Source organism: Anomalospiza imberbis, chromosome 29 (assembly GCF_031753505.1).
Source record: "Anomalospiza imberbis isolate Cuckoo-Finch-1a 21T00152 chromosome 29, ASM3175350v1, whole genome shotgun sequence".
NCBI lineage: Eukaryota > Metazoa > Chordata > Aves > Passeriformes > Viduidae > Anomalospiza > Anomalospiza imberbis.
In genome coordinates this window covers 2,339,255-2,366,960 of record NC_089709.1, presented here as the reverse complement: position 1 = coordinate 2,366,960, position 27,706 = coordinate 2,339,255, and the positions used below count along the sequence as shown (strand labels likewise).

The 27,706-nt window shown below is 57.3% G+C and overlaps 3 protein-coding genes across 6 annotated transcripts; 1 reads left to right on the top strand and 2 right to left on the bottom strand.

Moving 5' to 3' along the window:
• Positions 1-117: 117 nt before the first annotated feature.
• LOC137463780 (death-associated protein kinase 2-like) lies at positions 118-8,226 on the bottom strand. 4 transcript variants are annotated; one of them, XM_068175182.1, is made up of 13 exons: positions 8,160-8,213; positions 4,841-4,905; positions 4,280-4,383; positions 2,941-3,162; positions 2,718-2,856; positions 2,434-2,563; positions 2,244-2,292; positions 2,092-2,118; positions 1,836-1,988; positions 999-1,044; positions 825-914; positions 620-703; positions 118-340 (listed from the first exon to the last, which is right to left on the bottom strand). In XM_068175182.1, exons 2-13 carry the CDS (start codon positions 4,901-4,903, stop codon positions 260-262), a joined length of 1,188 nt encoding a protein of 395 aa, XP_068031283.1. In that variant the 5' UTR covers positions 4,904-4,905; positions 8,160-8,213; the 3' UTR covers positions 118-259. The 4 variants fall into 4 exon arrangements, with proteins under 4 accessions (XP_068031283.1, XP_068031281.1, XP_068031280.1 ...); XM_068175180.1 differs by lacking the exon at positions 118-340 and having other exon boundaries at positions 533-703; positions 1,850-1,963; positions 8,160-8,226; XM_068175179.1 differs by lacking the exons at positions 118-340; positions 2,092-2,118 and having other exon boundaries at positions 533-703; positions 8,160-8,218.
• Positions 8,227-12,094: 3,868 nt separating this feature from the next.
• SH2D2A (SH2 domain containing 2A) lies at positions 12,095-15,926 on the top strand. Its single transcript, XM_068175101.1, has 8 exons — positions 12,095-12,238; positions 12,395-12,570; positions 12,700-12,789; positions 12,874-13,045; positions 13,259-13,402; positions 13,534-14,067; positions 14,522-14,648; positions 14,682-15,926. The coding sequence occupies exons 1-7, from the start codon at positions 12,095-12,097 to the stop codon at positions 14,633-14,635; spliced, it is 1,374 nt and encodes a 457-aa protein (XP_068031202.1). The 3' UTR covers positions 14,636-14,648; positions 14,682-15,926.
• On the bottom strand, positions 15,523-25,723 carry PRCC (proline rich mitotic checkpoint control factor). Its single transcript, XM_068175099.1, has 7 exons — positions 25,000-25,723; positions 22,945-22,992; positions 21,234-21,812; positions 18,911-19,006; positions 17,842-17,985; positions 17,467-17,532; positions 15,523-17,022 (listed from the first exon to the last, which is right to left on the bottom strand). The coding sequence occupies exons 1-7, from the start codon at positions 25,447-25,449 to the stop codon at positions 16,936-16,938; spliced, it is 1,470 nt and encodes a 489-aa protein (XP_068031200.1). The 5' UTR covers positions 25,450-25,723; the 3' UTR covers positions 15,523-16,935.
• Between the last annotated feature and the right edge of the window lie 1,983 nt (positions 25,724-27,706).

The following is a 27,706-nucleotide window of genomic DNA, read 5'->3' as shown; positions in this document are numbered from 1 at the left end:
CCATCCTTAGGAGGAAGGGGAAGCAGGAGAAGAGGATAGATGAGGAGGAGGTGACATTTATTTTTCTCATTAGGACAAAGCAGGGAGGAGGGTCCCAGCCTTGGGCAAAACCTGGGGGCAGGAGTGGGGTGCTGATGCCCCAGTGACCCTCCAACACATGGAACTAGGAGCTGGACAGTGCCCCTGCCCCCTGGGATGGGGCGATGTGGGGACCCCCAAGGCTCCTCTCACAGAGGTCCTGTCTTTTTTTGGGAGGAGCTCAGGAGCAGCTGTTTCTCCGCCGGCGCAGCAGAGCGGTCTGGGGGCTCCTCTCCTCCTCTTGGTCGCTCTCACAGCAGCGCTGGGGGCACAGGGGGGCTGCAGGGCAGGGACAGGACTTCCCCCAGAGCAGAGGGTACCCCTCACTGCACAGCACCCCACCCTGTTCGATGCCCCCATCTCTGGCCAAGCCTCCCACCACACTTCCCTCATCCCATCCCAGCAATTGGGGGTCCCACGCTCTGCCCCTCCTGCCCAAAACAGAGGGTCTGCAGCACAGAGGGTACTGTCATAGAGAGAAACCCCCCAGATCCCTTCTCCCCCCTCCCCAGCCCATGCTGGGTGGGATCTGGGGGCTCACCAGCTCCTCGTCCTCCCTCCCGAGGCGGCAGAGCAGCCGCGTGCGGCACAGGCGGTTGCAGGCGGACACGGTGTTGTAGGAGAGCTACAGGGGGACAGGAAGGGAGGGGGTCCGAGGTGGGGGTCCCTCCCCAGATTTACCCCCCACCACCGCAGCAGGGGCTTCCCAGGGGACTCAGGGGTGCTGGGACCCCACGGCTGGGCACCTTCCACTTCCTCCGGGCGTTGAACTTGCGGAAGTTTCTCATGTTGATGGAGGAACGGCTCCGGCTCAGTGCCTGCTTCCTGCTCAGGGGCTGCGGGGGCAAGGACACGGCACTGTCACCGTGTCCCCACCCCGCTCCCAGGGGGTCTGGGCAGTCCCCACTTGTGCCTCTCACCTTGATCCAGGGGTGCACCAGGCACTCAGCTGCGGTCATGCGGCACCTGCGGCACAAAGGGAGGCGTTGGGGTCGGGAGTCCCGGCCCCACACGTCCTCCATGGGGATGGGGAGGTGGGGATGGTGCTGGTGGGGACAGAGAAGGAAACCAGATGGAAGTGGAGATGGTGGGGATGGAGATGTGGATGAGATGGAGATGGAAATAGAGAAGGGATGGGATGGAGGTGGAGGTGGAGATTGGGATGGGGATGGGGATGGGGATGGGGATGGGGATGGGGATGGGATGGGATGGGATGGGATGGGATGGGATGGGATGGGATGGGATGGGATGGGATGGGATGGGATGGAGATGGGGATGGAGATGGGGATGGGGATGGGGATGATGGAGATGGAGATGATGGAGATGGGGATGATGGAGATGGGGATGATGGAGATGGGGATGATGGAGATGGGGATGATGGAGATGGGGATGATGGAGATGGGGATGATGGAGATGGGGATGATGGAGATGGGGATGATGGAGATGGGGATGATGGAGATGGGGATGGGGATGGGGATGGGGATGGGGATGGGGATGGGGATGGGGATGGGGATGGGATGGGATGGGATGGGGATGGTGATGATGGAGATGGAGATGATGGGGATGGGGATGGGGATGGAACAGGATGGAGATGGGGATGGGGATGGGGATAGAGCTGGGAATGGGGACAGGAATGGGATGGAGATGGAAAGAGAGATGGGGATGATGGAGGTGGGGATGGGGATGCTGGAGGTGGAGGTAACAGAGGTGGAGGTGGGGGCAGGGATGGGAAGGAGATGGAAGGGATGGGGCCTCACTCTGGCTCCTTCACCAGCAGCTGGCGGATGAAGTCCTTGGCCATCTCAGAGGTCTGGCTGAAGCAGCGCTCCTCAAACTCGTAGGCACCAGCCACAACGTTGGAGAGGGTCTCAGCATCCGTCTCACCCTGGAAGGGGGACAGGCCACTGAGCCTGTGGGGACACAACAGAGCTACTGAGTGCCAGGACAGCACTGGCTCGGCCGCCCCAGCATCCACAGCGTCCCCGTGCCTCAGTTTCCCTCAGCCATACTCACAGAATGTAGGTGATGACTCCAATGCTCCTGAAATGCAGAGGTGGGGGTCAGGTGCTGCCCTCCCTGGGGCCCCCCATGCCCTGTGACATCCAGGGGGATCCCTCCCCACCCACCAGCTCAGCCTGTTGCCCCCCCAGGTCCTGACTCCTCACCACATGTCTGTCGCGGGGCTCAGCGGCTCATAATTGATCACTTCAGGAGCTGGGGGCAAACACAGGGCCAGGGTGGGACATTAGAGGACAGGGGGACAGGAGCATGTCTTCATGCCTGGGGGTCCCATCCCCACCCCTGGCTGAGCAGCCCAGCAGTGCAGGGACCCCCAGGGATGTGCCAGCCCCGTACCGATGTACTGGGGGGTCCCACAGAGGCTCTTGAAGGTGATGCCATCCTCCAGCTGCTGGGCTAGCCCGAAGTCGATGATCTTGATCAAGGGCTTGGGGACATCCTTGTCCTGCAGCATGATGTTCTCGGGCTGTGGGAACAGGGCCGGGCACAGAGGATGATGGAGGGATGATGGAGGTCACAGCAGCACCCTGGGAAGCTGAGAAGAGTGGGACCAGGGCTCTGGAGAGGCCTGGCAGTCCTTGGATCCTCAGGGAGTGAGGATGGGGGTTCCCCATGGGCACCTTGAGGTCGAAGTGAGCGATGAGGCGGGTGTGCAGATATTCCACCCCACACAGGATCTGCCCGAGGAACTCGATGGCCTCCTCCTCTGACAGCATCTCCTTCTCCGCAATGAAGTCGAAGAGCTCCCCACCACTGATCCTGCACAGGGTGGGGACAGCAGAGCTCAGCCACCTTCAACACATGGCACAAAAAAGGGGTCCCCCCCACCAGAACCCCACTCACAGCTCCAGGACAAGCACCACCTCGGCTGCGCTGGCGAAGAGCTCGTGGAGCTGGATGATGTTGGGATGGTGGAGCTGGCGGAGGATGGCGACTTCCCGTTCCACCTGTGCCCGCTCCAGCCCCGGGCGGCCGCCCCGGCCCCGCCGCATCTTCACAAACTTGGCGGCGTAGAAGGAGCCGGTGCTGCGCTCGCGGCAGAGCCTCACCACGCCGAAGTGGCCACTGCAGCAAGAGCTGGGCTGGGGCATGGCTGCGCTGACCCCAGGCCGGGGGAAGAACCCAGAAATCTGGGCACCCCTGGGGCTCTGGTGGAGCTGGGATCCCTGCCTGTGTCCCACTGAACCTGCCTGCCCTGTGTTCACCTGCCTGTGACCTGCTCGCCTGGCGTGGGTCCTGCTCACCTGCCCAGATCCCACTCCTCTGCTCAGATCCCCCTCACCTGCCCGGATCCCACTCACCTGCCCAGATCCCCCTCACCTGCCCAGATCCCACTCCCCTGCTCAGATCCCACTCCCCTGCTCAGATCCTGCTCACCTGCCCAGATCCCCCTCACCTGCCCAGATCCTCCTCACCTGCCCAGATCCCACTCCCCTGCTCAGATCCTCCTCACCTGCCCAGATCCCCCTCCCCTGCATGGATCCCCCTCACCTGCCCAGATCCCACTCACCTGCCTAGATCACACTCCCCTGCCCAGATCCTGCTCACCTGCCCAGATCCCCCTCACCTGCCCAGATCCCCCTCACCTGTTCCGATACCACTCACCTGCCCAGATCCTGCGCACCTGCCTGGATCCCCCTCACCTGCCCGGATCCCCCTCACCTGTTCTGGTCCCACTCACCTGCCCAGATCCTGCGCACCTGCCTGGATCCCCCTCACCTGCCCGGATCCCCCTCACCTGTTCCGGTCCCACTCACCTGCCCAGATCCTGCGCACCTGCCTGGATCCCCCTCACCTGCCTGGATCCCACTCACCTGCCCAGATCACACTCCCCTGCCCAGATCCCCCTCACCTGCCCAGATCCCCCTCACCTGTCCGGATCCCCCTCACCTGCCCGGATCCCCCTCACCTGCCCGGATCCCCCTGCCCAGATCCCCCTCACCTGCCTGGATCCCCCTCACCTGCCTGGATCCCACTCACCTGCCCAGATCCCTGCTCACCTGTTCAGATCCCACTCACCTGCCCGGATCCCACTCACCTGCCTGGATTCCTGCTCACCTGTGGTGGGTCCCCCTCACCTGCCCAGACCCCACTGCCCAGATCCTGCTCACCTGCCCAGATCCCACTCACCTGCCTGGATCCCACTCACCTGCCCAGACCCCACTGCCCAGATCCTGCTCACCTGCCCAGCTTCTCCAGCAGCTCATACGTGTCCTCCACGTTGCCTGGGCTTGGGGTGGCTGCCAGGCCCTCGCTCCCCTCGTCCTCCCTGGGCTCAGCCACGTCCTGTGAGGCAGCACCGGGACCTGGCTCAGCCCCTGCCCAGGGCTGTGCCACACCTGGGGGTGCAGGGAGCCCCTGGAGCACCAGAACCCCCCAGGACCCTCCAAGGGGAATTCCCCAGTGCGGCATCAGAGCTCAGGCCCTGCCCACTTCTTCCAGTTTCCACTAAATTCCTCAGCACGTGCAAACTTGGAGACTTTCACCCCTTGAGAAGGACCTGCAGGAGCTGCTCAGGGGGCTTGGAAACGGGGCAGGAGCAGGAAGAGAGGGGCTCACAGCATCCTCCCTCTCCCTCACTGCGCTAGGGGTGCAAAATGCAGAGAAAACACAACATCGGGGTTTGTTTTTGAAGCGGATTAATAGGAGATGAAAGCACCGTGAGCTCAGCCACGAGAGCCCTGCCCAGTCGCTCCCAGCCCCCTGGCAGTGCCACCCACACCCCCCCACAGCCGTGGCTCACCTGGGTGCTGCCAGGGGCACCCCTCGGCCCCTCCTCAGCCGGGACCTGGCTGCTCTCGGCCATCCCTGCAAGACAAGAAGGGTGAGGGATGCCCTGGCTCTGCAGGGCAGCTCCTGGCAGCGGGGGGACAAGGGTGGCTGCTGTGGGAAGCTGCCAGGAGCCTCCCCCGTGCCCAGGAGAGCCAATGCCACCGCTCTGGGATGGACCTGCTGCTGGCCAAGGCCGAGCCCGGCGGTGACGGTGGCAGCGCCATGGGATAACAGAGTCAGGAAGGGGAAAAATGGAGAAAAATGGGAAGGGAAGGGAAGGGAAGGGAAGGGAAGGGAAGGGAAGGGAAGGGAAGGGAAGGGAAGGGAAGGGAAGGGAAGGGAAGGGAAGGGAAGGGAAGGGAAGGGAAGGGAAGGGAAGGGAAGGGAAGGGAAGGGAAGGGAAGGGAAGGGAAGGGAAGGGAAGGGAAGGGAAGGGAAGGGAAGAGAAGAGAAGAGAAGAGAAGAGAAGAGAAGAGAAGAGAAGAGAAGAGAAGAGAAGAGAAGAGAAGAGAAGAGAAGAGAAGAGAAGAGAAGAGAAGAGAAGAGAAGAGAAGAGAAGAGAAGAGAAGAGAAGAGAAGAGAAATGTGTGAGAGCAGCAGCCCTGACCAAAGTCAGGGAGGAAGGAGGGGCACGAGGGGCTCCAGAGATTCCCCTGCAGCCCATGGGGGTCCCCGGGGAGCAGAGACCCCCCCTTGCAGCCCTGCAGGAGCCTCCAGCTGAGCAGGGAATGCCTGAAGGGGGCTGTGAGCCCGGGGGAAGCCCCCGCTGGAGCAGTTCCCAAGACACTGAGCCCGTGCAAGGAAGGGCCCCAGCCAGGAGCAGCTGGGGCAGAGCTGCAACCCACGGGAAGGTCTCCCACTGGAGAAATCCCTGGAGAAGGATCTCCCATGGAAGGCAGGGACCCCACCTTGTTAGAGCAGGGCAGAAACAACCTGTGCTGAACTGCCTGGAGCCCCCATTCCCATTTCTCTGCACCACTGGAGGGAGGAGGGAGAGCCTGAGGAGGGAGGGATGGTGGGGAAAGATGTTGCTAAGGTTTTACTTTTCATTATCCTGCTCTGATTCGATTAGTAATAAACGCAATTAATTTCCCCAAGCTGAGTCTATTTTGCCCATGACGTTGAGAGGAATGAGGATTTGTGTTTACCAACAAGCTGTGGGTCTGCTGGTGGATAAAACAAGCACTGAGAGAGAAAAGAAACAACGAGAACGATTCCACTGATTGATGAATGGAAAAAGATATTTGCTTTTACAAACAAACTGTAGGTTTGCTGATAAATGAAATTGGGTATTGAAAGATGAAAGAAACAATGGGGGAAAACCTTAAATTCCATAAGAATTAAAATTTTAAAAGCAGGGGAATTCTTTAGTATCCATAAGAGGGGAATCTTTGGTATCGGGCATTTCAGGAAGTCTGAACCTCTCAAATACCTCAGAAATGGGGAAAGAGAGAAGGGAAATGCAGCCAGGAAAGTAGGATAAAAATTGGAGAGACCCCAGGGGAACGCCCCAAGGCCTCTCCCTTTATTCAAATAAAGAAAACGTTCTCCTCTGTCTCCTCTTTGGACATAAACCTCTGATGTCTGTGGATTCATTTTCCTGACAACATTAACGGGTGAGCGACCCCTCCCTGCCCCTGACCCCCCCCCAGGAGCACTTTGATGTAAAAAAATGAAGTACACAGAGATTAGGTAGAAAAATTGTAAACTTGTGTTTCTATAATTGTAAGAATATGCCTTAAGTAAGTGAGAAACTGTGTTTGATAAGCTGGTGAAGAGTCTATAGCACAGTAATGTGATTTTATAAAGTTGAGGTAAAAATTAAATTACAAGTTAAAAATGGATGTTAAAGTACACAGAAATTAAGTAGAAAAATCATAGGCTTATGTTTCTATAATTATAAGTAAGAATATGCCTTAAGTGAGTGAGAAACTGTTAGAAAAGATGGTGGAGTCTATAGTATAGTAATGTGATTATATAGAGTTAAAAGTTGATGTGAAAATTAAATTAAAAGTTAAAAATTGATGTAAAAATAAAGTGCACAGACATTAAGTAGAAAAATCATAAACTTATGTTTCTATAATTGTAAGTAAGAATATGCCTTAAGTGAGTGAGAAACTGTGTTAGAAAAGATTGTGGAGTCCATAGTAATGTGATTATATAGAGTTAAAATTTTAAAAGTTATACGAGAAGCATATGTGTATACGTGCAACAGCAGTCTATTAAGTAAAAATAACCACAGTGCACTAAAAGTGAATAAAGGTGATAAGTTAGAAAAGCAAAATAAACCTTGTAGCGACTCGCCATTGTAAAATGTAGGTGAACTTAATGGGAAGAATGATGATGTTTAATTTTATTTCAGAAGGCTGAATGGTTTCTTTATTATAACTATGCTGTAATTAATATACTATATAAAGGAGGATATTAAAAACTACATGCTACTTTTTCTAACTACCATATTTAACTACCCACAACTCGTGACCTTGTTCTTCAGAGCCCACAGGTGGATCTGATTGGCCACTAGACTCAGACAATCCTCACTAGAATCTAATTAAGTAATTACCCCAGGTAAACAATTCTCCAAGCACATTCCACATGAGAAAAACAAGGAGCAGAATTAGAAATTGTTTTCTTTTTCTTTCTCTCTGTGCACTTCTATGAAAAATCCTGAGAGAGAGAGAAATGTGCTTGCCACAGGTGGCCATTAAATTAGAAAGTTATATATTGTCTTGGAACAAAGAACTTGTGACTGCTTCGTGCTATGGCTGAATGTTTATTCCTCTAAAATCTCACAGCCCCTGAGACTAATGCTTATCCAAGCAATAAATCGTTCTTAGCCCGATGACAGCCCCGTGCCTTCCCTACAAGGGGGATGCAGGGGCAGCGGGACCAGCGGGGATGCACAGAATGCGACATTCTGCTCCGAGCCCCGGCGCTGGGGCCACCTCAACGTCCCCACTTCTGTGTCCCCGGGAGCAGAAAGTGTCCTGGGCTGCGGGGTTCAGCAGGAAAGAGATGAGGATGGCGCTGCTGGCGCTTCTGCAGGAAAAACCGGGGGCATTCCGGAGGGATTTGAGCCCCACAGGGCCAGGACCAGGGCCAGTCCTGCCCAGAGGACAGAGACTCATCGCGCTGCTGGACACCGTTCCCAGCCCCATGGGCTGTGCTGCACCAAACGGGGCCTGGGACCCTTTCTGTCCCCCCCCCGGGGCCCTAAAGGACAGTCAGTGGTCCCCAAGCCCAGTTCCCCTCCAGCCTCTCCCACTCCCAGCCCAGCTGTGCCCCCTTACCCTCCCCGAGCCTTCCTCCACATCCAGCAGCGCTTCTTCCTCACTCCCCAGCCTGCCGGCCAGCACAGGGGACAGTCCCTGCCCACTCTGACTGTCCCCTGGCCTCCGGGGCACCCGGCCAGGCTCCGCTGGCCCCTGGCACGGCGCGGAGCTCGCCCGTCCCCGGGCGGGTACGTGCCCGGGGGCGGCTGCAGCTGAAGCCGGGCCAACCTCCCCGGCCATGTGACGTGTCCGTGGGGGGACAGTGTGTCTGTTTGTCCCCTGGGGATGGACACAAGCAGCTGATTCCCCCGTGCCTTGCCAGACACGCCCTGGCATTGTGCTGCTTTTGAAAGGAGGGAAACTGAGGCACGGGTGGCCACAGGCCCCGGTGGAAACCGCTGAGCTCCTGTGCAGAACGGGACCCACGGGGGCTGCGGGGGCAGAGTGTCCTGTCCCACCACGTCCTGCTGCCACTCACCAGGAAAACCAGCCCGGCCTCGGCACTGGCTGCCCAAAAATGAGCTCCCAGCTCAGCATCCAGCTTCCAAAAAGCCCCAAACCCCCCCAGCCAAGACCGCCCCCAAAGCTGGTGTGTCATGGGGACCTGGGACCCCTCACCTCCAGCTCCAGCCTTCCTCCAGCAGCCCTGGCAGCGCCAGGATCTTCCTCACAGCCGCGGCATTGCCGGGGAGCTGGGGCAGGATCCGGCCACAGCGGCTCAGGACGAGAAAAGCTCTTTGCGTTCCTCCTCCCGCGGGCTCTTGACAACACCCGCAGGTGTGAAGAGGAGCCAAAAAAAGGCCTTTTAGCAACAGCTCCTGCTGGTTGCAGCCTCAGCTGCTGGAGGAGCGGCCGGGACACGGCGGGATGAGCCGCGGGCAGGCGATGTCCCCTCTCACCGCCTCCCCCCGTGCCCTGGTGCCGGTGAGCATCGCCAACAGGAAGCCTGGCTGACACCGCCACGGGAAACGTGTGACACCGTGGAGGTTTTGGGGAGGGACGGGTTTCTTTAGGTGGAGGCAGCCGGGGCTGCTGGGGGGCACCGGGCACCGGCAGCACCCCGGGTTTGCGGAGCCACCGCACGGCGCAGCCATCCCTGCTCCCGGCGCGATGGATGAGCCACACCCAGCACTAGTCCTTGCCCTAATTCCCAACCCACGGGACGCAGCGGGGTTGGCACTGCTCTCCCTGGGTCCAGCTGGAGCCTGGCACCACCCGGGCCGAGCGTGGCAGCGGGCACATGGCACAGCCGCGGCGCTGGCAGCTCGGCTGCTGCTCCCCACAAGAACGGCCCAGGCAGCCCAGCTCTGGCACCCAGGGGCTGAGGAAGGGGAATGGAGCTGGATTACACCGTGCCAGGACTGAATCTGGGCTCACGGGGTGAGCCTGGGCCCAGCAAGCCTGCTGTCCCCACGGATCTCTGCTGTCCCCACGGATCTCTGCTGTCCCCACAGATCTCTGCTGTCCCCACTGATTTCTCCTGTCCCCACTCAGCTCTGCTGTCCCCACAGATTTCTGCTCTCCCCACTCAGCTCTGCTGTCCCCACAGATTTCTGCTCTCCCCACTCAGCTCTCCTGTCCCCACTGATCTCTGCTGTCCCCACTGATTTCTCCTGTCCTCACTGATTTCTCCTGTCCCCACGGATCTCTGCTGTCCCCACTGATCTCTGCTGTCCCCACAGAGCCTTCTGTCCCCACTGATTTCTCCTGTCCCCACTCAGCTCTCCTGTCCTCACTGATATCTCCTGTCCCCACAGATCTCTGCTGTCCCCACGGATCTCTGCTGTCCCCACTGATTTCTCCTGTCCCCACTCAGCTCTGCTGTCCCCACAGATTTCTGCTCTTCCCACTCAGCTCTCCTGTCCTCACTGATATCTCCTGTCCCCACTGATTTCTCCTGTCCCCAGTGATCTCTGCTGTCCCCACTGATTTCTCCTGTCCCCACAGAGCCTTCTGTCCCCATCCTGCTCTGCTGTCCCCACTGATCTCTGCTGTCCCCACTGATTTCTCCTGTCCCCACTGATTTCTCCTGTCCCCAGTGATCTCTGCTGTCCCCACTGATCTCTGCTGTCCCCACAGAGCCTTCTGTCTCCACTGATCTGCTGTCCCCACTCAGCTCTGCTGTCCCCACTGATTTCTCCTGTCCCCACTCAGCTCTGCTGTCCCCACAGATTTCTGCTCTCCCCACTCAGCTCTCCTGTCCTCACTGATATCTCCTGTCCCCACTGATCTCTCCTGTCCTCACTGATATCTCCTGTCCCCACGGATCTCTGCTGTCCCCACTGATTTCTCCTGTCCTCACGGATCTCTGCTGTCCCCACTGATTTCTCCTGTCCCCTCTGATCTCTGCTGTCCCCTCTGCTGTCCCCACTGAGCTCTGCTCTCCAGTGCCCAGCACTGGCAGGTCCCAGGATGCAGACAGGAGGGACAATGACACCTTTGCAAGTTTGGATGTGCTGGTGGCCAGCTGGCCACAGTCCTCTCCTCGCCACAGCCCAGCCTGTTCCAAGGCTGCCAGTGTCACCTGGCTGTCACCCCAGGGCCACCAGGCCACCTTCCTGTGACGTTTCCCCATCACATTCTTGCAGCTTTGGTCGCTGCTTCCTTCCTGTGGCGGGCAGCAGAGGCAGAGCACAGCAGGGCAGCGGTGCTGCCCCGCTCTGCCCATCCCCTGCCCGTCCCCTGCCCCTGCATCGCCGGCCACGGACACCCAGGGCCCCGCGGGGCCGAGCAGAGGTAGGAGCCTGGGCTGGGGGCTGGGGTTGGGGACTGGGGTTGGGTTTGCAGCGAGGCCAAGGAGTGAACCCTGAGCAGGGGCCGCTGGACAGGTGGTGCAGGGATGCTCCCCCTGCCCAAAGGCTGGACAAAAGGCACGATAATAGGGTGAAAAGAGAGGGATTGGGGTCCCCTGCCCACAGCAGCCCTTCCAGACAGATCTTACCCTCTCCAAAGGGGGAAGTTCAGCCCGGAAATGTCTCACCGAGCAAAGCTTTCGGCCCGTTTCAGGACTGACCTGACTCGTTCCCACCTGAGGAGTGCAGGGTTTCAGAGGCACATCCTGCCCCAGGGAGCAAATCCCCCTGAGCTGCCCCACCGAGGCCAAGGCGCTGGGATGGGGAGTAGGGATGAGCCCAGCACCCCTGCCCACCACCCCCACCCAGCTGGGGGACGCACGGTGAGCTCGGGATAGTGGCATTGTCCCCAGCAGCCTGGCCATGCCTGGGCAGGACCTGACCTGGGCAGGACCTGACCCAAATTCTCCTTCCCAGCACTCCCCGAGCTGGGTATCTGCAGTTTGGGACGTTTCGTTTCTCTTTGTCAACACCTTCCTCACCTTCCCCTGCCTGCAGGGGTGCAGGGCCGGGCTGGGCACTGCCGTGGGTTAAAGCTGGAGCTGGGGTGCCTTTGCTGGATCCCCTTGCTCTCAGACAAGCCTCGACCCACTCCTCTGACTCAGCTTTGCCTCCCAGATCCAACCAGCCCCAGCATCTTCCACCCCCTCAAGCCTCTGCTGGGGATTAAGGTTGTTTTGCTGGGTGTTGGCAGCTCAGGGTCAAGCTCAAGGTCCCTCAGGAGCTGCTCAGCCTCTCCCTCCCCTACCCAGGGCTGACCTGACACACTGGGGACTTCAGGGGGGCTGGAGGATTCACATGCTCTCTCCTCAGCTCCTCCCCACCTACATCACTGTCCCCAGGGTTTTTCTCCTCTGGGGTCCCAAGGTCACTGTCCCTCCCCATCATTCAGGCACAGGGTGGTCTCCCTGGGGAGGATCAGGCTGCTGAGCCTGAGCTTGGGGAGCACAAGGTGAAGGTGAAGCTTCCCCAGGTTGTTGGTGAGAGCAGGGCCTGCTCTCAGGGGGTGTCTCGGAGCCCCCAGACTCGCCAGTGCTCCCCCCAAAGGAGGCCCCCCTGCCCTGAGCCTTTTCCTCCCCACTCCCTGGGACAGGGCCCTCCATGGATGACGACCGTCCCCTCTTCATCACCTTCAAGCCCTTTGGTGAGGACAGCACAGCCAGAGCCAAGCCAGCACCCAACACACCCCCCAGCCAGCCCCAGGGGGCAGAGCAGTCGCCGGGACACCACAGCAGGCATGGCAGGGTAGGACATGGGGACACCAGGGGGGACACGAGCCCAGCTCACCCTCCCAGTGCTCCCACACCCTCAGGGGCCGTGTCCTCACGGGCTGCACTGGGAGCAGAACATCCTCAGTGCGTGTCCTCACCTGAGCTCCCGCTGCTGTCCCCTTCCCTCCAGGTGCCTCCAGGCTTCTGGTCACCTCCACCAGCCCAGTCCCTGCCTGAGGGGGACCTGTGGCCAGAGCGGGTGGCCCTGCGTGCCCTCACCAAGCTGTGGTTTGAGCAGACACAAGCCCAGAGGTTGGGGCCCGAGGGAGAGCTCCCCTCGTGGTTCCACGGCTTCATCAGCCGGAGGTGAGCGAGGGGGAGGCCAGGGCGGGGAACAGGGCCAGTATCCCCACCCCTGGGCTCCTAAACAGGGAGCTGGGCTCCTGGATCACACAAAGGGCATGAGGTTGAACGGCTCAGCGTCCCTTCCCACAGGGAGGCAGAGGAGCTGCTGCAGGATCAGCCCCTGGGCTGCTTCCTGGTCCGCTTCAGCGAGAGCACCGTGGGCTTCGTCCTCTCCTACAGGTGAGGGACCCCGCCCTGTCCCCTCCCGAGCTCAGTGCCCTCCCGGCCGCTGTGCCCATGCCGTGCCATGCCGTCTCCCGCCAGGGGCAGGGCTCGCTGCCGGCACTTCGTCCTGGACCAGCTGCCGGACGGGCGCTACGTGATCCTGGGGGAGCGCAGCGCCCACGCCGAGCTGGCCGAGCTGCTGCAGCACCACGCCACGGCCCCCGTCGCGCCCTACCGCGAGTTCCTCACCGTGCCCCTGCCGTGCGGACGGGTGAGTCCCGGCCCCCGAGAACCCCCGAGAGCCCCAGTCCGGCTGCACGGACAGGGGGATTTGCCCATACTGGGGAATACAGCCAAGACAAGTCCAAGCATCACGAAAGCCGGGGTTGGAAGCCACCCTGGCTAGCAGGAGCAAGGAGGCAGCACCCGGCTGGGTGTGCCCTGACCACGCACCCATGCCGACATCTATCTGCTCTCCCTGCAGAAAGATGAGCCCCGAGGACGGATCCAGCCCCCGGCTGGCAGTGATGCTGCACATTCCCCACCGAGCCAAGCGCCAGCGAAGCTCCCGGAGTACAGCTCCGTGTCCCTGCAGTCCCCCAGGGCCGAGGGCAGCTCCGCCAGGGAGGTAATAGGGCAGAGGGGATGGAGGCACTTCCCAAGGATGTGGCTCTCAAGGACAGGAGCCACACGAGGCGGGGGGATGCAGTGACACCCACTCCCAGCCCTCACCTCCGTCCCGCCCCATCTCTCCGCCAGGCTCCCGGTGCCCCGCCGCCGGCGCTCCCTGCCAAGACCAGCTCCCGGGGCGCGGCTCGGGGGCTGCACAGCCCCTCCAGCAGCGCGGCAGCACCCGAGGCTTCCTACGCCCAGGTGCACAAAGAATCCGCCCGGCCCGAGCCCCCCGAGGCCAAGTACCAGCAGCTCATGTGTTTCCACGTCTACGCCGAGCCCCGCGAGGAGATCGCCCCCAGCCGCTGCAAGCCCCAGGAGCCCAGCCCCGAGGGACCCAGCCCCGAGGGACCCATCCCCTTCTATGCCATGGCCCGCGGCTGGAGCCCCCGCGCCGGCCCCGAGGAGAACGTCTACTCCGAGGTGGCAGTGGCCCGGCAGGATGTGCCTGCTCGGCTCCCCACGGCACCCCAAAACTCCTTCTCCACGCTGCCCCACAAAGCCCGGCCCCACCGCCGGCTCTTCCGCAGCATTTCCAGCCAGGACTGCAAGCGGAGGCAGCTCTCAGCAGTTGCCAGCACGGAGAGGAAGGACACAGGAGCTTCCAGCACAGGCACACAGGTGGGTCCCCAGGGCAGGTCATTGCTCTAGAGCTCAGCCCCAACACGAGTGAAGGCTCCTGGAGTCTGAGGGATCAGGGTTTGCTCCACAGCAGGAGCACGGGGAACCTGGAATGGTTTGGGTTGGAAAGAAGCCCATCCCATTCCAACACATCTTCCTTGATGCTCCAAGCCCTGACCAACCTAGCCTGGAACACTTCCAGGGATGGGGCAAGCACAGCTTCTCTGGGCAACTTGTGCCAGGGCCTCACCACCCTGACAGAGAATTCCTTCCCCAGTATCCCACTGATCCCTGCCCTCTGGCAGTGGGAAGCCATTCCCCCTGTCCTGTCACTCCAGGTCCTTGCAAAAACTGGGTCCCTGTCCCGAGCAAAGCCAAGGGCTGGGAGGGTGAAAGACCGACCTTGTGCTGTTTCCTACCTCTCAAATCCACCCTCTCCCTGAGAATCCCCTAGGTTGTTGTGAACCCTGAGCTGGAGCTGGATGACCCCGTGTACAGCCGGAGCACGCCCAGGGACCCGGCCGTGGCTGAGAACGTGTACGAGCAGCTGCCTGGGGACTGCCCCTAAGCCACCTGCACAGGTGGGCTCAGGACAGCACCTGGCTCCCAGGCAGGAGGAACCTCAGCCTCCATCTCACTGCACGAAGCCCTTGGCCCTGGGAGGAGAGGTCCAAAGCTGCTGTTGGCCCCAGCTGGTGATGCCAATCTGCTCCATGGGGAGCTCTTCCAGCTTCCCAACCCTGTTGGACAGTGCAGGGGGGAGCAGGGTTACCTTACCCATGAAGGCATTCCAAGAGACTTCTGTTAATAAAACGAGGGAAAAGGGCTGTTACAGGAAAAACAGGAGTGAGTTTGGCACAGTTGGTGCTTGCAGTTGGATATTAAATTGGCTAGGAATTGGAGTGATGCTATACTGAACCTCCCCAGCCTGGAGCCAACACTCCAAGCCCTGCCTGCTTCCTCAGGCACAAAACCTGGGGTGACACCACTGTCCCAGGGCTGTCCCGTGGGGCACAAACCCTGGCAAGCCACAGTGGACCTGGCAGTGTTGATGCCAGCTCAACAGAACAGGGAGCCAGGATGGCCAAAGCCCTGGCTTGGAGGGAAAAGGAGGGTTGTGGGACTGTAGCTGTTTTATCTCTGGGAAAATTCACTTCTGACTGTTCACAAACCTGAATTTTGTTGCTTTTAGAGGGCTGAAAGTGGAACACGAGCCCTTGGAAGTTCCCTTGGTGCTAAACCCAAGCCATTATCCCAATGAGAAATGGAAAGGGGAACCTGGGAGTTTCAGCCCCCACACAGGCTGTGCTCCACACTGCAAACTCCCCGGGCCAAGAGGGTACCTGGATGAGGATCTGAGCCCCATGTGATGGAAACAGGGCTGGGTGGGTTCATTTAGAAGAGATTTTACCAAATCTCTTCTGGGTGGATTTCACTGTACATACAAGATATGAATAAATTACTCAACAGTAACTTTATTCTGATCATTCAAATACTCAAAACAGGCTCTGCAAAGTACTAAACATACAGGGAGCTAAACTAAAAATAGGATTAGTTTAAAATGTTCTAAGAAAAGACTTCAGTCATGGGGGTTTGCCTGTTTTTAAGAGGTAACATGGGAGAAAAACCACCTCTTGGGAGTTCTTCTTACCAGAATAACAAATATTGGCCATTTGAGCTGTGGTTACAACAAATAAAACCTGGAGTGGTGGGAATATAAGTTAAATAACCAGACCAGCTCTCTGCTCCCTTCAGCATCACATGCTTTGGTCAACAACAACGTGATGCCACAGATTTGGATCCATGGATTGGGCCAGCAGAGCTGCACACGATTTGCAGTCATATCACCTCGACAGAATTCCTTAAATTAAAAAAAATAAAAGGTTTGATTTGAAGAAATTAGGGCTGGGCAGTCTCCTCTTCCCAGCCAGGAGGGTAAAGTCAACACTTAATTGAAACAGAATTCCTACAAACAAGCTGAGAAAAAAAAAAATTACAGTTGTCAGCTCTCCTCTGTGTCTGCCCAGAGGAAAGTGCAGAGCTCAGTCCCAGCCAGCCACACTGGGATACTCTGATGAGTCTGAGAACAGCCTGGGGCAGGACTGTAGGCCTTGGGATGGGGGAGAAGGAAAGAGGAGGAAAAAGGAAGGACAATATACATGCACACATGGCTCAGGGTAACCCGAAGCCCTGAGCATGCCGGGCAGGAGAACCTCTCCTCCACGGGTGGTGCTTCCTCTGGCACAGGCTCTGGCCTGCACTGGGGTGTCCCCTCAGTGAGGCTCAGCCTGTGGAGCCCAGAGCAAAAACATCCACTTAAAAACCAGGATATCAAAATTATTCAAAATCATTGGCATGAGAGGAGTGCTGGAGCAGCCTGGACACGAGGAAACAGCTGTGAGGACATCTTAAAGGTAAGGACAAAATAAAAATTCCAAAGCCAGGCTTGCTCTTGGAACTCACCGAGTTTTAGAAAGGAAAATGACACTCTCGATGCACAGCAAGTCCAAGAGAGGAGCAAAGTGGGAACTGGGAGTTTATTGAGCCTCTGCTGAAGGGTCTGGTGTCAGGAGGCACAGCCTGTTCCCTCAGGACAGGAGCTGCAGCCTCACACCCAGCACGCTCCCCGCGGTGCCTCGGGACCGTCCTTGGCTGATGGGAACCTTGCACGTTATCGTTTACAAGGAGGGAGGGGAAGGATTACAGGTGGAGTTTCAGGACCTGCTTGCAATGACCCTTCTTCCTGCCAGGCCAGGGAGTGCAGTGTCCTCCCAGCCCATGCGGGGGCCTGGCTGATCTCCCGGAGGCCAGCAGACCCCGGACACAGCAGGTCACCCGGGACGCCAGCCAAAAAGCAGGACAGATGTGTCAGAATCCGTACTTGGCTTGAGTCTGCCGTCTGCTGAGTTTGTTCTCAGACCATGTGTTTTTCAGTTCCAGTTCCCTCTCCTTGGCCTGCAGAGATGGAGAGGATGCTGTTACCCTCTGTGTTTCAGTGACTCAGCAGCATTCCAGCCTCCTCTGGCCCTGCTCATGTGGATTAGGGAGCCCTTCAACCAGAAGCCTCGTTACAGGGGTTTGCACAATCATCCTGACAGAGGCCTGCATTAACTGGGATGCACAGGCATTTCATTCATGCTGAAAAGCAGCTTCTCGTGGGGACGGGCTCTGCAGCCAACCCCGGGGCAGAATCCAGGACAGGGGCCTCAGAACGTGCAGGAAGGGCAAAGCAAAGCTGAAAGCTCGGGACTGGGACACCCTCAGGGCCAGGACTCACCTCTGGCACCCCTGGGTCTCACCAGGACTCTGGGGGTTCTCAGCTGGTCCCCAGCACTCCAGCCTTGTGCTGCCCTGCAATTCTGCCAGGATCAGCTCACACACCACAGGGAGGCCACTCACCTGATGGATCAGGTACGTGATCTGGTGTTTTCTCCTTTGCTGTCCTGTGGGCTGATCTCCTTTTTTCTGGAAAGCAGAAAGAGGTGAAGTGTTCAGCCTGGAGAGGTGCTTCCCTGGACATCAAACCAAGACAAGGGCCTGCACACAGCCATCCCAAGCAGCATTTGTTCCCTATTAAACTGCAGATTCCATGGGCTGGAGCACTTCCTGGCTGGCCCTCCCCACCCACATGCTGCGTTCTGAGGAACTCTACTGGTCTCTCACATGTCATTATTTACCCTCCCTGGTGACTGCCCAGCACCCAACACAGCTCCAGCTGGGGCTAATTTGGGCACTGAGCAGAGGCTCCAACCACAGCCCTCGCCCTCCACCCACCTTGCTGAATGACTTCATGGTCTTCTCCTCTGTCAAGGACTTGGTCAGCCACTGCTGGGCCCCGCTCAGCTGGTCGTCACCTTTGATGTCCACGAAGTTGATCTCTTCCCTCCCACGATTCCGCTTGCCCTGCAGACGCTTGAACTGAAGGAGGAACAGAAGAGCTGGAATGACACCCAACACTGACCTGACACAAGGCACAGCAAACAGTTTTCCAGCCAGGGTTTCGATCTTTTGGAGAATTTCAGTGTGCTGTATATTGGAATTTTAGCAGGAAGGGTATAATTTCATTTTCCTATGCAGAAAACAGCATTTACTCCTGCTTCCAGGCAGTGCCCATCCCCTGTGCTAGCACTGCTGAGGCACCACCAATCCCAGGGTCAGTTTGGGGCCCTTCATGACAAGAAAGAGATTGAGGAGCTGGAGCGTGTCCCGAGAAGCAAACCAAGCTGGGGAAGGGCCTGGAGCGCCAGAGGAGGCTGAGGGAGCTCAGCCTGGAGAAAAGGAGGCTCAGGGGGGGACCTTTTGGCTCTGCACAACTCCCTGACAGGAGGGGACAGCCAGTGAGCTCTGCTCCCAGGGAACAAGGGACAGGACAAGAGAAAACGGCCTCAAGTTGTGCCAGGGGAAGAGGAGGTTGGATATAGGGAAAATTCCTACACCCAGAGGGTCGTCCAGCCCTGGCACAGGCTGCCCAGCACAGTGGTGAAGTCCCCACCCCCAGAAGGATTGAAAAGCCATGTGGATGTGGCACTTGGGGCCGTGGTTTAGTGGTGGCCCTGGCAGTGCTGGGTGATGCTCTTGGAGGCCTTTTCCAACCTCAACAATTGATTCTATTCTGTACTTATCAGGCCTGCAGACCCCGCTGGAGCAGGAGCCCAGCAGACTGCGGGAAGGACTCCACACATGTCCACAATACAGCACGAGGCCCCTCAGAAAAAACACCCAGCCCAAGCCCCTGGAAACCCAGGCTGTGCTGGGGGGCAGGAGCGTGGCTGCCAAGAGGGTCCTGTGTTCTGGCAGAGCTCAAATCCCAATTCCACAGAGGGACAGAAAATCAAGTGCCAACCGCTTCGTCGTCGATGAAGGAGGAGTCGGTGCTGCTCTCCTGTGGTGAGGCCTGGGCTGGTTCCACCTCTGGGTAGTACCCGCTGCTGTAGTAATCCTGGCAGGGAAATGGAAACCAGTTTGGCATGAGAGCAATCCTGAGTGGCACCGAGCCACAGACTGCCCGGGGGCTGATCCCATCAGAGGGACAAACCAACAAATGCTTTGAGGGGCTTTTCACGAGGGGCTAGAGTGACAAGACAAGGCAGAATGGCTTCCCACTGCCAGAGGGCAGGGATTGGTGGGATATTGGGAAGGAATTCTTCCTTGTGATGGCAATGAGGCCCTTCTCAGGGTGCCCAGAGATGCTGTTGGCTGCCCCATCCCTGGAAGAGTTCAAGGCCAGGTTGAACAGGGCTTAGAGCAATGTGGGACAGTGGAAGGTGACCCTGCCCATGGCAGGGCTGGGACTTGATGGGCTTTAAGGTCCCTTCCAACCCAAACCAGTCTGGGATTCTATTTATTAGAATTCTATTTATTAGAATTTTATGTATTAGAATTCTATTTATCAGAATCATTAGAAACAACCTGGGCTCATACACCAGCTCCAGTGAGCCCTGACCTTGCACCCTCACATCCAGGGCAATTTCACAGGAGTGCAGCTGTCAAACATCTGTCCAGCAAAGAACATCTGCAGCTCTCACGCTGTAGGAATCCCCTTGTGTCCGGTGCTGTGGCTCCCTGTGCCAGATAGCTCGGGCTGGATCCCTTCCTTGTGTCCCAGGTACCTCACACAGGCTGGATTCCCTGCCCTGTGTTTCAGGTATCTCACACAGGCTGGATTTCCTGCTCCATGTCCCAGGTACCTCACACAGGCTGGATTACATGCCCAGGTATTTCACACAGGCTGGATTTCCTGCCTCATGTCCCAGCTATGTTACACAGGCTGCATTCCCTGCCCAGGTACCTCACACAGGCTGGATTTCCTGCTTCATGTCCCAGCTATCTCACACAGGCTGGATTCCCTGCCCCATGTCCCAGGTATTTCACACAGACTGGATTCCCTGCTCCATGTCCCAGGTATTTCACACAGACTGGATTCCCTGCTCCATGTCCCATGTACCTCACACAGGCTGGATTCCCTGCCCCATGTCCCAGGTATCTCACACAGGCTGGATTTCCTGCCCTGTATCCCAGGTATCTCACACAGGCTGGATTTCCTGCCCTGTATCCCAGGTACCTCACACAGGCTGGATTTCCTGCCCTGTATCCCAGGTATCTCACACAGGCTGGATTTCCTGCCCAGGTACCTCACACAGGCTGGATTTCCTGCCCTGTGTCCCAGGTATCTCACACAGACTGGATTCCCTGCTCCATGTCCCATGTACCTCACACAGGCTGGATTCCCTGCTCCATGTCCCATGTACCTCACACAGGCTGGATTTCCTGCCCTGTGTCCCAGGTACCTCACACAGGCTGGATTACCTCTCCTGTGCCCCAGGTACCTCACACAGGCTGGATTCCCTGCCCAGATATCTCACACAGGCTGAATTCCCTGCCCAGGTACCTCACACAGGCTGAATTCCCTGCCCAGGTATCTCACACAGGCTGGATTCCCTGCCCAGGTACCTCACACCGGTTGGATTCCCTGCCCAGGTACCTCACACAGGCTGAATTCCCTGCCCAGGTACCTCACACCAGCTGGATTCCCTGCCCAGATATCTCACACAGACTGAATTCCCTGCCCAGGTATCTCACACAGGCTGGATTCCCTGCCCAGGTACCTCACACCGGTTGGATTCCCTGCCCAGGTACCTCACACAGGCTGAATTCCGTGCCCAGGTATCTCACACAGGCTGGATTCCCTGCCCAGGTACCTCACACAGACTGGATTCCCTGCCCAGGTATCTCCCACAGGCTGAATTCCCTGCCCAGGTACCTCACACCGGTTGGATTCCCTGCCCAGGTACCTCACACAGGCTGGATTCCCTGCCCAGGTACCTCACACCGGTTGGATTCCCTGCCCAGGTATCTCACACAGGCTGGATTCCCTGCCCAGGTACCTAACACCGGTTGGATTCCCTGCCCAGGTACCTCACACCGGTTGGATTCCCTGCCCAGGTACCTCCCACAGACTGGATTCCCTGCCCTGTGTCCCAGGTACCTCACACAGGCTGGATTCCCTGCCCCATGTCCCGTGTACCTCACACAGGCTGGATTACCTCTCCTGTGCCCCAGGTACATCACACAGGCTGCATTCTCAGGAGCAGCCAGTAACCAACTTGAGCCACTCACTCAAGTACCTGCTCAGAGCCCCTCCCTTCACCTCTGGCCAGTGAACCCACCTGGTAGTAGCCCCCTGGCTCGCTGTAGGCAGGGGGGAACTGGCCATAGGGCTGGCTGCCGTAGTCCTCGCCGGGTTTGGGTGCCCAGCTGTGCTGAACTCCACTGGAGCCCACACCTGTCTTGAACTCCAGAGGGGCGTTAGCAGCCGCGTCCTGGAACTGGGGCTCCGGCTCTGTCCCGGGAGGAGGGTCCTCCGACCCCGCCGTGCCCGGGTACAGGTAGGGCTCGGTGCCCGCGGCGCCGGGCTCGCTCCTGTCGGACAAGGAGAAGTAGTTCTCTGGCTGCACCTCCTCGTCGCTGTCCTCCTCCTCCTGGGTGATCTGTTTGGTTACCTGCAGCGCCGCGCTCTTGGCCGCAGCTTTGATGGCCGACGGGGACGGAGTTGTGGGCACGGCCGGCTTGGGCACGGGTTTGGATTTGGAGGAGGAGCTCGGGGCCTTGGCAGGCTTGGAGTCGGAGGAGTTTTCTCCTGCTTTCCTCGAGAAGGCGTAGGGCAGCAGTAACCGATTGGTCTCTTTCACTGTCATGTTTTTGGGCTGAGGAAGCAAAGCGGACAAGCCGGAGCCCTCGCTGCGTCCCTGGTGGTGTCCACGCAGGACAAATGGATCACAGAAAGAAAAGAGGGAGGTTATTCACTTTTCCTGACTTCCTGCCAATTATCCCCCCAATTCTAACACTCCTTGTGGGTTTCCTGCTGCTTGGCCACTCTGAATACACTGCAGAAAAAGCCAGGGGGGTTTTGAGGGAAAATGTGAATGTTGCAAATATCTGCCTAATTCCCAAATTAATGCCTCTTTAGTCAGGATTTAAATTGGTGAAAGTGCCCAAAAGAAAGGATTTGAAGGCCCACGGAATTTCAGGAATATCCCTAAAGCCACGAGGTGATCAGAGTGGATAATTTACACAAGGTGATCATGCAGGACAAATGGATCACAGAAAAAAAGAGGGAGATTATTCACTTTTCCTGACTTCCTGCCAATCATCCCCCCAATTCTAACACTCCTTGTGGGTTTCCTGCTGCTTGGCCACTCTGAATACACTGCAGAAAAAGCCAGGGGGGTTTTGAGGGAAAATGTGAATGTTGCAAATATCTGCCCAATTCCCAAATTAATGCCTCTTTAGCCAGGATTTAAATTGGTGAAAGTGCCCAAAAGAAAGGATTTGAAGGCCCACGGGATTTCAGGAATATCCCTAAAGCCACGAGGTGATCAGAGTGGATAATTTACACAAGGTGATCATGCAGGACAAATGGATCACAGAAAAAAAGAGGGAGATTATTCACTTTTCCTGACTTCCTGCCAATTATCCCCCCAGTTCTAACACTCCTTGTGGGTTTCCTGCTGCTTGGCCACTCTGAATACACTGCAGAAAAAGCCAGGGGGGTTTTGAGGGAAAATGTGAATGTTGCAAATATCTGCCCAATTCCCAAATTAATGCCTCTTTAGCCAGGATTTAAATTGGTGAAAAAGCCCAAAAGAAAGGGTGGGAATTCTTAAAATCAGAGGGTTTTAGGAAAGGTGTAAAAGGTAGCGCAATATTTTTATGTTTTATTCCTGGGGGGCAATAAAAAGGACTTGAAAACCCATGGGATTTTAGGAATATGCTTAAAGCCACGAGGTGATCAGAGTGGATGATTTACACAAGTGAAAGCCCAAGAGTCAAACACTTTTTCCTGTGAAAACTGTTTAACCAAGTGCCCTTGTTATTTACCTGAAGAGTATTTTTTTTCTTTGCTGGTTCATCTTCCTCTGAATCTGACTGAGAGAGAAAACCAGAGCTCAGCACAACTTGAGACGCTAAACTAAAAAAGTTATGTTAATAAATCCCAGGAAAATAAACCCAAAGGGAGGGAAGAACTGCAGGTGCACAGCTACAGGTCAGGGCTCTCCTTCAGAGGGACAGACAGCAACAGAGTTACTGGAGGGGAAGCACAAACCACACAAAGGATGCAAAGTTCACTGCAAGGATACAGAGCATTGCTCCCAATAATGCTGAAATTGCTAAAAATACAGTTAAAACTTGTGTGGAAAGCCTGGGTGGCATCAGAAGAGGTATCTTTATAATTTCATGGCTCCTCAGAGAACTTGGAAGAGGCAACAGGGATTGAGGGCTTGTGCCAGTTTACCTCCAAATCATAAACCAGGGAAAGACAAGGAATGTGCATAAATAAAGAGTTGGGAGTGACTGTAAATCCACGTGTTGGTTTAGGAGAGAGCAGACACTGCAACTGCCCTGGAGCATCTCCAGGGGATGGACTACAGCCATGGGAGGGATTTTAAGGAGAAACAGGGAACAATTGAGGATGTCAGCCACAGGCCAAGGGCCCTCCAGGAATGCCAAGTGGGAACTGCTCACACCAGCTCCAGTTTAAGGTACTTTTTGTACCTTCCAAATTCATTAGCTCAACTCTGAGAACGTGCAGATTGTGTGGTCAAAGGCCACACAGCAGAGCACAGAGAGGGGTGAAGCAGGAACAGATCCCTGCTGATGCCAGCTGCCTGGAATCCCACCACACTGCTGCCAGGAGCTGAACAAAAAGTGGCTGTGAGGGACTGGGATATCCCTCATCCCTCTGTCCCAAAGGCTGAACCTCCAGAGCTCTGGGTCTGGGATGGTTACTGGGAGCAGGAAGGGATGGGGAACCTGCATCGTCCTGTGACCCCCCCAGACACAGCAGTGACTTCATCTGGGCTCCCCCAAAGTGCTGCCAGGCCACTATTAATGGACACTGTTTATAAATCCTTCCTGGAGCCACCTGTCCCCATGGAAATAACCCCAAGCTTCCAGTTCAGCTCTTCCCACAGCCACAGGCACTCCTGTCACACCAAAACCAGTGCCATGACAATCACCTCCACATGGCAACAGGCCAGGCTGGGACAAGCTGGTCTAGTGGAAGGTGTCCCTGCCTGTGGGCACTGTAGAACAGGATGAGTTTTAAGGGTCTCTTCCAACCCAAACCACTCCAGGACTCCAGGTGCTGGTTTAGATAAGGTATTAGGAAAAAATTCCTCTGTGAGGGTGCTGAGGCCCTGGCACAGGGTGCCTAGAGAAGCTGTGGCTGCCCCATCCCTGGAAGTGTTCCAGGCCAGGCTGGATGGGGCTTGGAGCAACCTGGGATAGTGGAAGGTGTCCCTGCCCATGGCAAGGGAGTGGAACTGGATGGGCATTAAGGTCCCTTCCAACCCAAACCAGTCTGTGATTCTGTGACAGTGCTATCCCAGAGGAAATGAGCAGTGGGGAGAGGATGAAACCCCATCAGTAGGGATGCCGACTTAAAAACCAGACAGAAAGGGACCTGCCTTTCCCTGCTCTCACTGTCTGTGTTCACAAGCCCTGCAAGGCATTGTAATTACAAAAAAAGAAAAAAAAGTTAGAGGGAAACGGTCACCTAAAGTTTGAAAGATACCTGAAGACTTTAGACAAATAAGCAATAAACTCACTGAAAAATCTATCACCTGCACAGGAAACAAAAGATGGTTTTGGGCTACAACACCCTGCAGCTCCACATCATCAACTCGTTGACTCCAGGAATAAGAAAGATGCAGATAATCTGGGTTTGGCTGCATTATGATTATAAATAAGGTTTCTACATCAGTTTAATTCTGCAAAGCGCTTTAGCATTAGGGCAGGCAGCCAGGACAAATCTCCCCGTGGATGACACAACAATAGATCCCGGTACCTCGGTGTGGGAGAGCGAGGGAAGGGACCCGCGGGGGGAAGCTTCACCCGCGAAGGGCTCGAGCAGGGCGTTCGTTCCATACTCACATCCCCTTTGTGCAGCTCGGGCGCCGCGATCCGCACCGGCTCCGTCCTCTTCTTTGGCTTGGGGAGGCCCAAACCCGCCCCGGGGGAGGCAGCGGGGGGCGGGCTGAGGGGGGAGGCGGCGGTGGCCGCATTCCTGGGGGGCGGCAGGAGGAGCCCCCTCGGCCGGGGGGACTCCGCGGCCCCGTCCCCGCTGGCGGCCGGCTCCAGGGGGCTCTCAGCGCCAGCCTGGCCCGGCGGGGCGCTGCCGAAGCCGCTCACGGTGGGCAGGGGGCCCATGAGGAACGACGGGGGCACCGCGGGGGCTCTGGGCGGGGGCAGCGCGGCGAAAAGCCCCCGGGATGAGGGCTGCTCAGCTGCGGCTGGGGGAGAGTCGGCGGCTTCCTCCTCCTCGCCCGCAGGCTCCTCCGCATCGCTGTCCTCCTCGCTGCTGGCGTAGGCCACGAGGGACATGGCCCCGGGGAGGGCGGCCCTTCGCGGGCAGCAGCCGCTACGCGAGGCCGGGGATCCACCCTCCGCGCTAGGCCGCACCGCCGCCGCGCCCTCAGCGCCCGCAGCGGGGAAGAAGGGGCGGGCGGGGGCGAGGCTACGCCGCCATGGCGGCCCCTCCCCGTGCGGCGGCGGGGCCGCGGAGCGAAGCTAGGCGACGGCGGCGGCTCCGCGCTCCCGGTAATGGCTGCCGGCAGCGCCCCGCTGCCTGCGCTGCGGCCGCGCAGGACTACAACTCCCGGCGTACACCGCGAGCGGCGCTGTGCCCGCCTTCGTCTGTGCCCCGCCGCGAGGCACCACGGGAAATGTAGTCTGTGGTGCCACGCGGCGGGAGCCCCGGGCGGGACAGGGACAAGGCCCCGGCACAGCGGGGACGCGGGAAGGCCGCTGGGGACGGAGCGGGACGGGGACAGGGACAAGGACAAGGATGGAGACGAGGACGAGGAGGCAGAAGGGCCCAACCCACCCCCTCCAGACCACTCGATTCATTGCCAAACAGAGCCCTGAGCCTGGACCGCGGCTCCCGGCGTGTCCCCGGTGCAGCGTCACTGTGGGGCACGGACTGGGGGCTGCGGGGGCTCTCCTTGCCTTCCATCCTTTCCTCCTCGGATAGTTTGGGGTAGGATCAGCGCTGCGAGCACCAGCAGAAGCTGCTGGACTGGAACGCAGGAGGCCTGGCCAGGAGCTGGTTTATCCCTCTGGCACTTTGCTGATTTTTGGTTTGACGCCTTTGACCTCCTTCTGGCTCGTTCTGGCCTTAATAAGCGGTGAGCTGGGCTCGAATTTGGGTCCCCAGCACCCAGGGAAGCGATTTGCAGAGCTGCTGTGAGGTACCAGCACAAGTAATTAAAGCAAAATGGAGATAAAGGAGGAGCGTATCCTGAACCCTGTGTCATTTGGAACGGTGTGAAATCCAGCCCTGTCCCACCCCTCCTGGCCCGTTCTGGAGGGCTGAGGAGTGTTAAAAATACAGGATTAAAAATAGGCATTGAGGCCTTGGGGAGCCGGAGGGACAGGCACGGGAGGATTCCAGGAGCTGGGACGCACGAGTTACGATTTCCCCCGCTCCTTACACAGCGGTGACCCGTGAGGGCAAAGCAATCCCAGCACAAGGACACTGAGGAGGACAACGAGGAGAAGGAAGGTGTCCCTTTCCCATCTGTACCAGGAACCCCTTTCCCTGAGATTCTGGGTTCCATATCCACCAGGAACAGCAAGATTTTGTCTTCGTTGTGACACGCACGAGTTACGATTTCCCCCGCTCCTTACACAGCGGTGACCCGTGAGGGCAAAGCAATCCCAGCACAAGGACACTGAGGAGGACAACGAGGAGAAGGAAGGTGTCCCTTTCCCATCTGTACCAGGAACCCCTTTCCCTGAGATTCTGGGTTCCATATCCACCGGGAACAGCAAGATTTTGTCTTCGTTGTGACACGCACGAGTTACGATTTCCCCCGCTCCTTACACAGCGGTGACCCGTGAGGGCAAAGCAATCCCAGCACAAGGACACTGAGGAGGACAACGAGGAGAAGGAAGGTGTCCCTTTCCCATCTGTACCAGGAGCCCCTTTCCCTGAGATTCTGGGTTCCATATCCACCGGGAACAGCAAGATTTTGTCTTCGTTGTGACACGCACGAGTTACGATTTCCCCCGCTCCTTACACAGCGGTGACCCGTGAGGGCAAAGCAATCCCAGCACAAGGACACTGAGGAGGACAACGAGGAGAAGGAAGGTGTCCCTTTCCCATCTGTACCAGGAACCCCTTTCCCTGAGATTCTGGGTTCCATATCCACCGGGAACAGCAAGATTTTGTCTTCGTTGTGACACGCACGAGTGCGGCCACTGGAAGAGTGTTATAAACGCCAATCGCTTGGTTTTTAAAATTTTCAAAGTTTAATAATAATAAAATAGTTATAAAAATAGTAATACAATTAGAGTAATGAAAATTTAGAGTTAGGACAATCACAAGACAATAAAAAGCAAAGAATTACGGACGTCCGGATGCTCTCGGGCACTTAAGCCCAATAAGCATGCCTTGTGAACAAAGGAATAATCTTTAAAAGCAATAGCCTGTTGCATATTCATACATCTCATACATGATGCATAAATTCCTTGCAAATTAAGAACTTTTCTGGTTTTTGTCAACTTCTTCCCCTTAATCCTGGTGGTTCCATAAAGACGGAGAGAAGGTGGAAGAATGTTTGTCTTTTCCGATAAGGAG

What these genes read in the sequence shown, in the direction of transcription:
- LOC137463780 (XM_068175182.1), bottom strand. Translation starts at nt 4,903, where the DNA reads ATGGCCGAGAGCAGCCAGGTCCCGGCTGAGGAGGGGCCGAGGGGTGCC. An exon ending in CTGCTGGAGAAGCTGGGCAG is followed by an intron (nt 3,163 to 4,279) that starts GTGAGCAGGATC and finishes CTCTTGCTGCAG; the next exon opens with TGGCCACTTCGGCGTGGTGA. An exon ending in TGGTGCACCCCTGGATCAAG is followed by an intron (nt 915 to 998) that starts GTGAGAGGCACA and finishes TTGCCCCCGCAG; the next exon opens with CCCCTGAGCAGGAAGCAGGC.
- SH2D2A (XM_068175101.1), top strand. Translation starts at nt 12,095, where the DNA reads ATGGATGACGACCGTCCCCTCTTCATCACCTTCAAGCCCTTTGGTGAG. An exon ending in ACCACAGCAGGCATGGCAGG is followed by an intron (nt 12,239 to 12,394) that starts GTAGGACATGGG and finishes CCTTCCCTCCAG; the next exon opens with GTGCCTCCAGGCTTCTGGTC. An exon ending in TGCCCCTGCCGTGCGGACGG is followed by an intron (nt 13,046 to 13,258) that starts GTGAGTCCCGGC and finishes CTCTCCCTGCAG; the next exon opens with AAAGATGAGCCCCGAGGACG.
- PRCC (XM_068175099.1), bottom strand. Translation starts at nt 25,449, where the DNA reads ATGTCCCTCGTGGCCTACGCCAGCAGCGAGGAGGACAGCGATGCGGAG. An exon ending in CCGAGCTGCACAAAGGGGAT is followed by an intron (nt 22,993 to 24,999) that starts GTGAGTATGGAA and finishes TTTCTCTCTCAG; the next exon opens with TCAGATTCAGAGGAAGATGA. An exon ending in TCACGTACCTGATCCATCAG is followed by an intron (nt 17,023 to 17,466) that starts GTGAGTGGCCTC and finishes CCATCTCTGCAG; the next exon opens with GCCAAGGAGAGGGAACTGGA.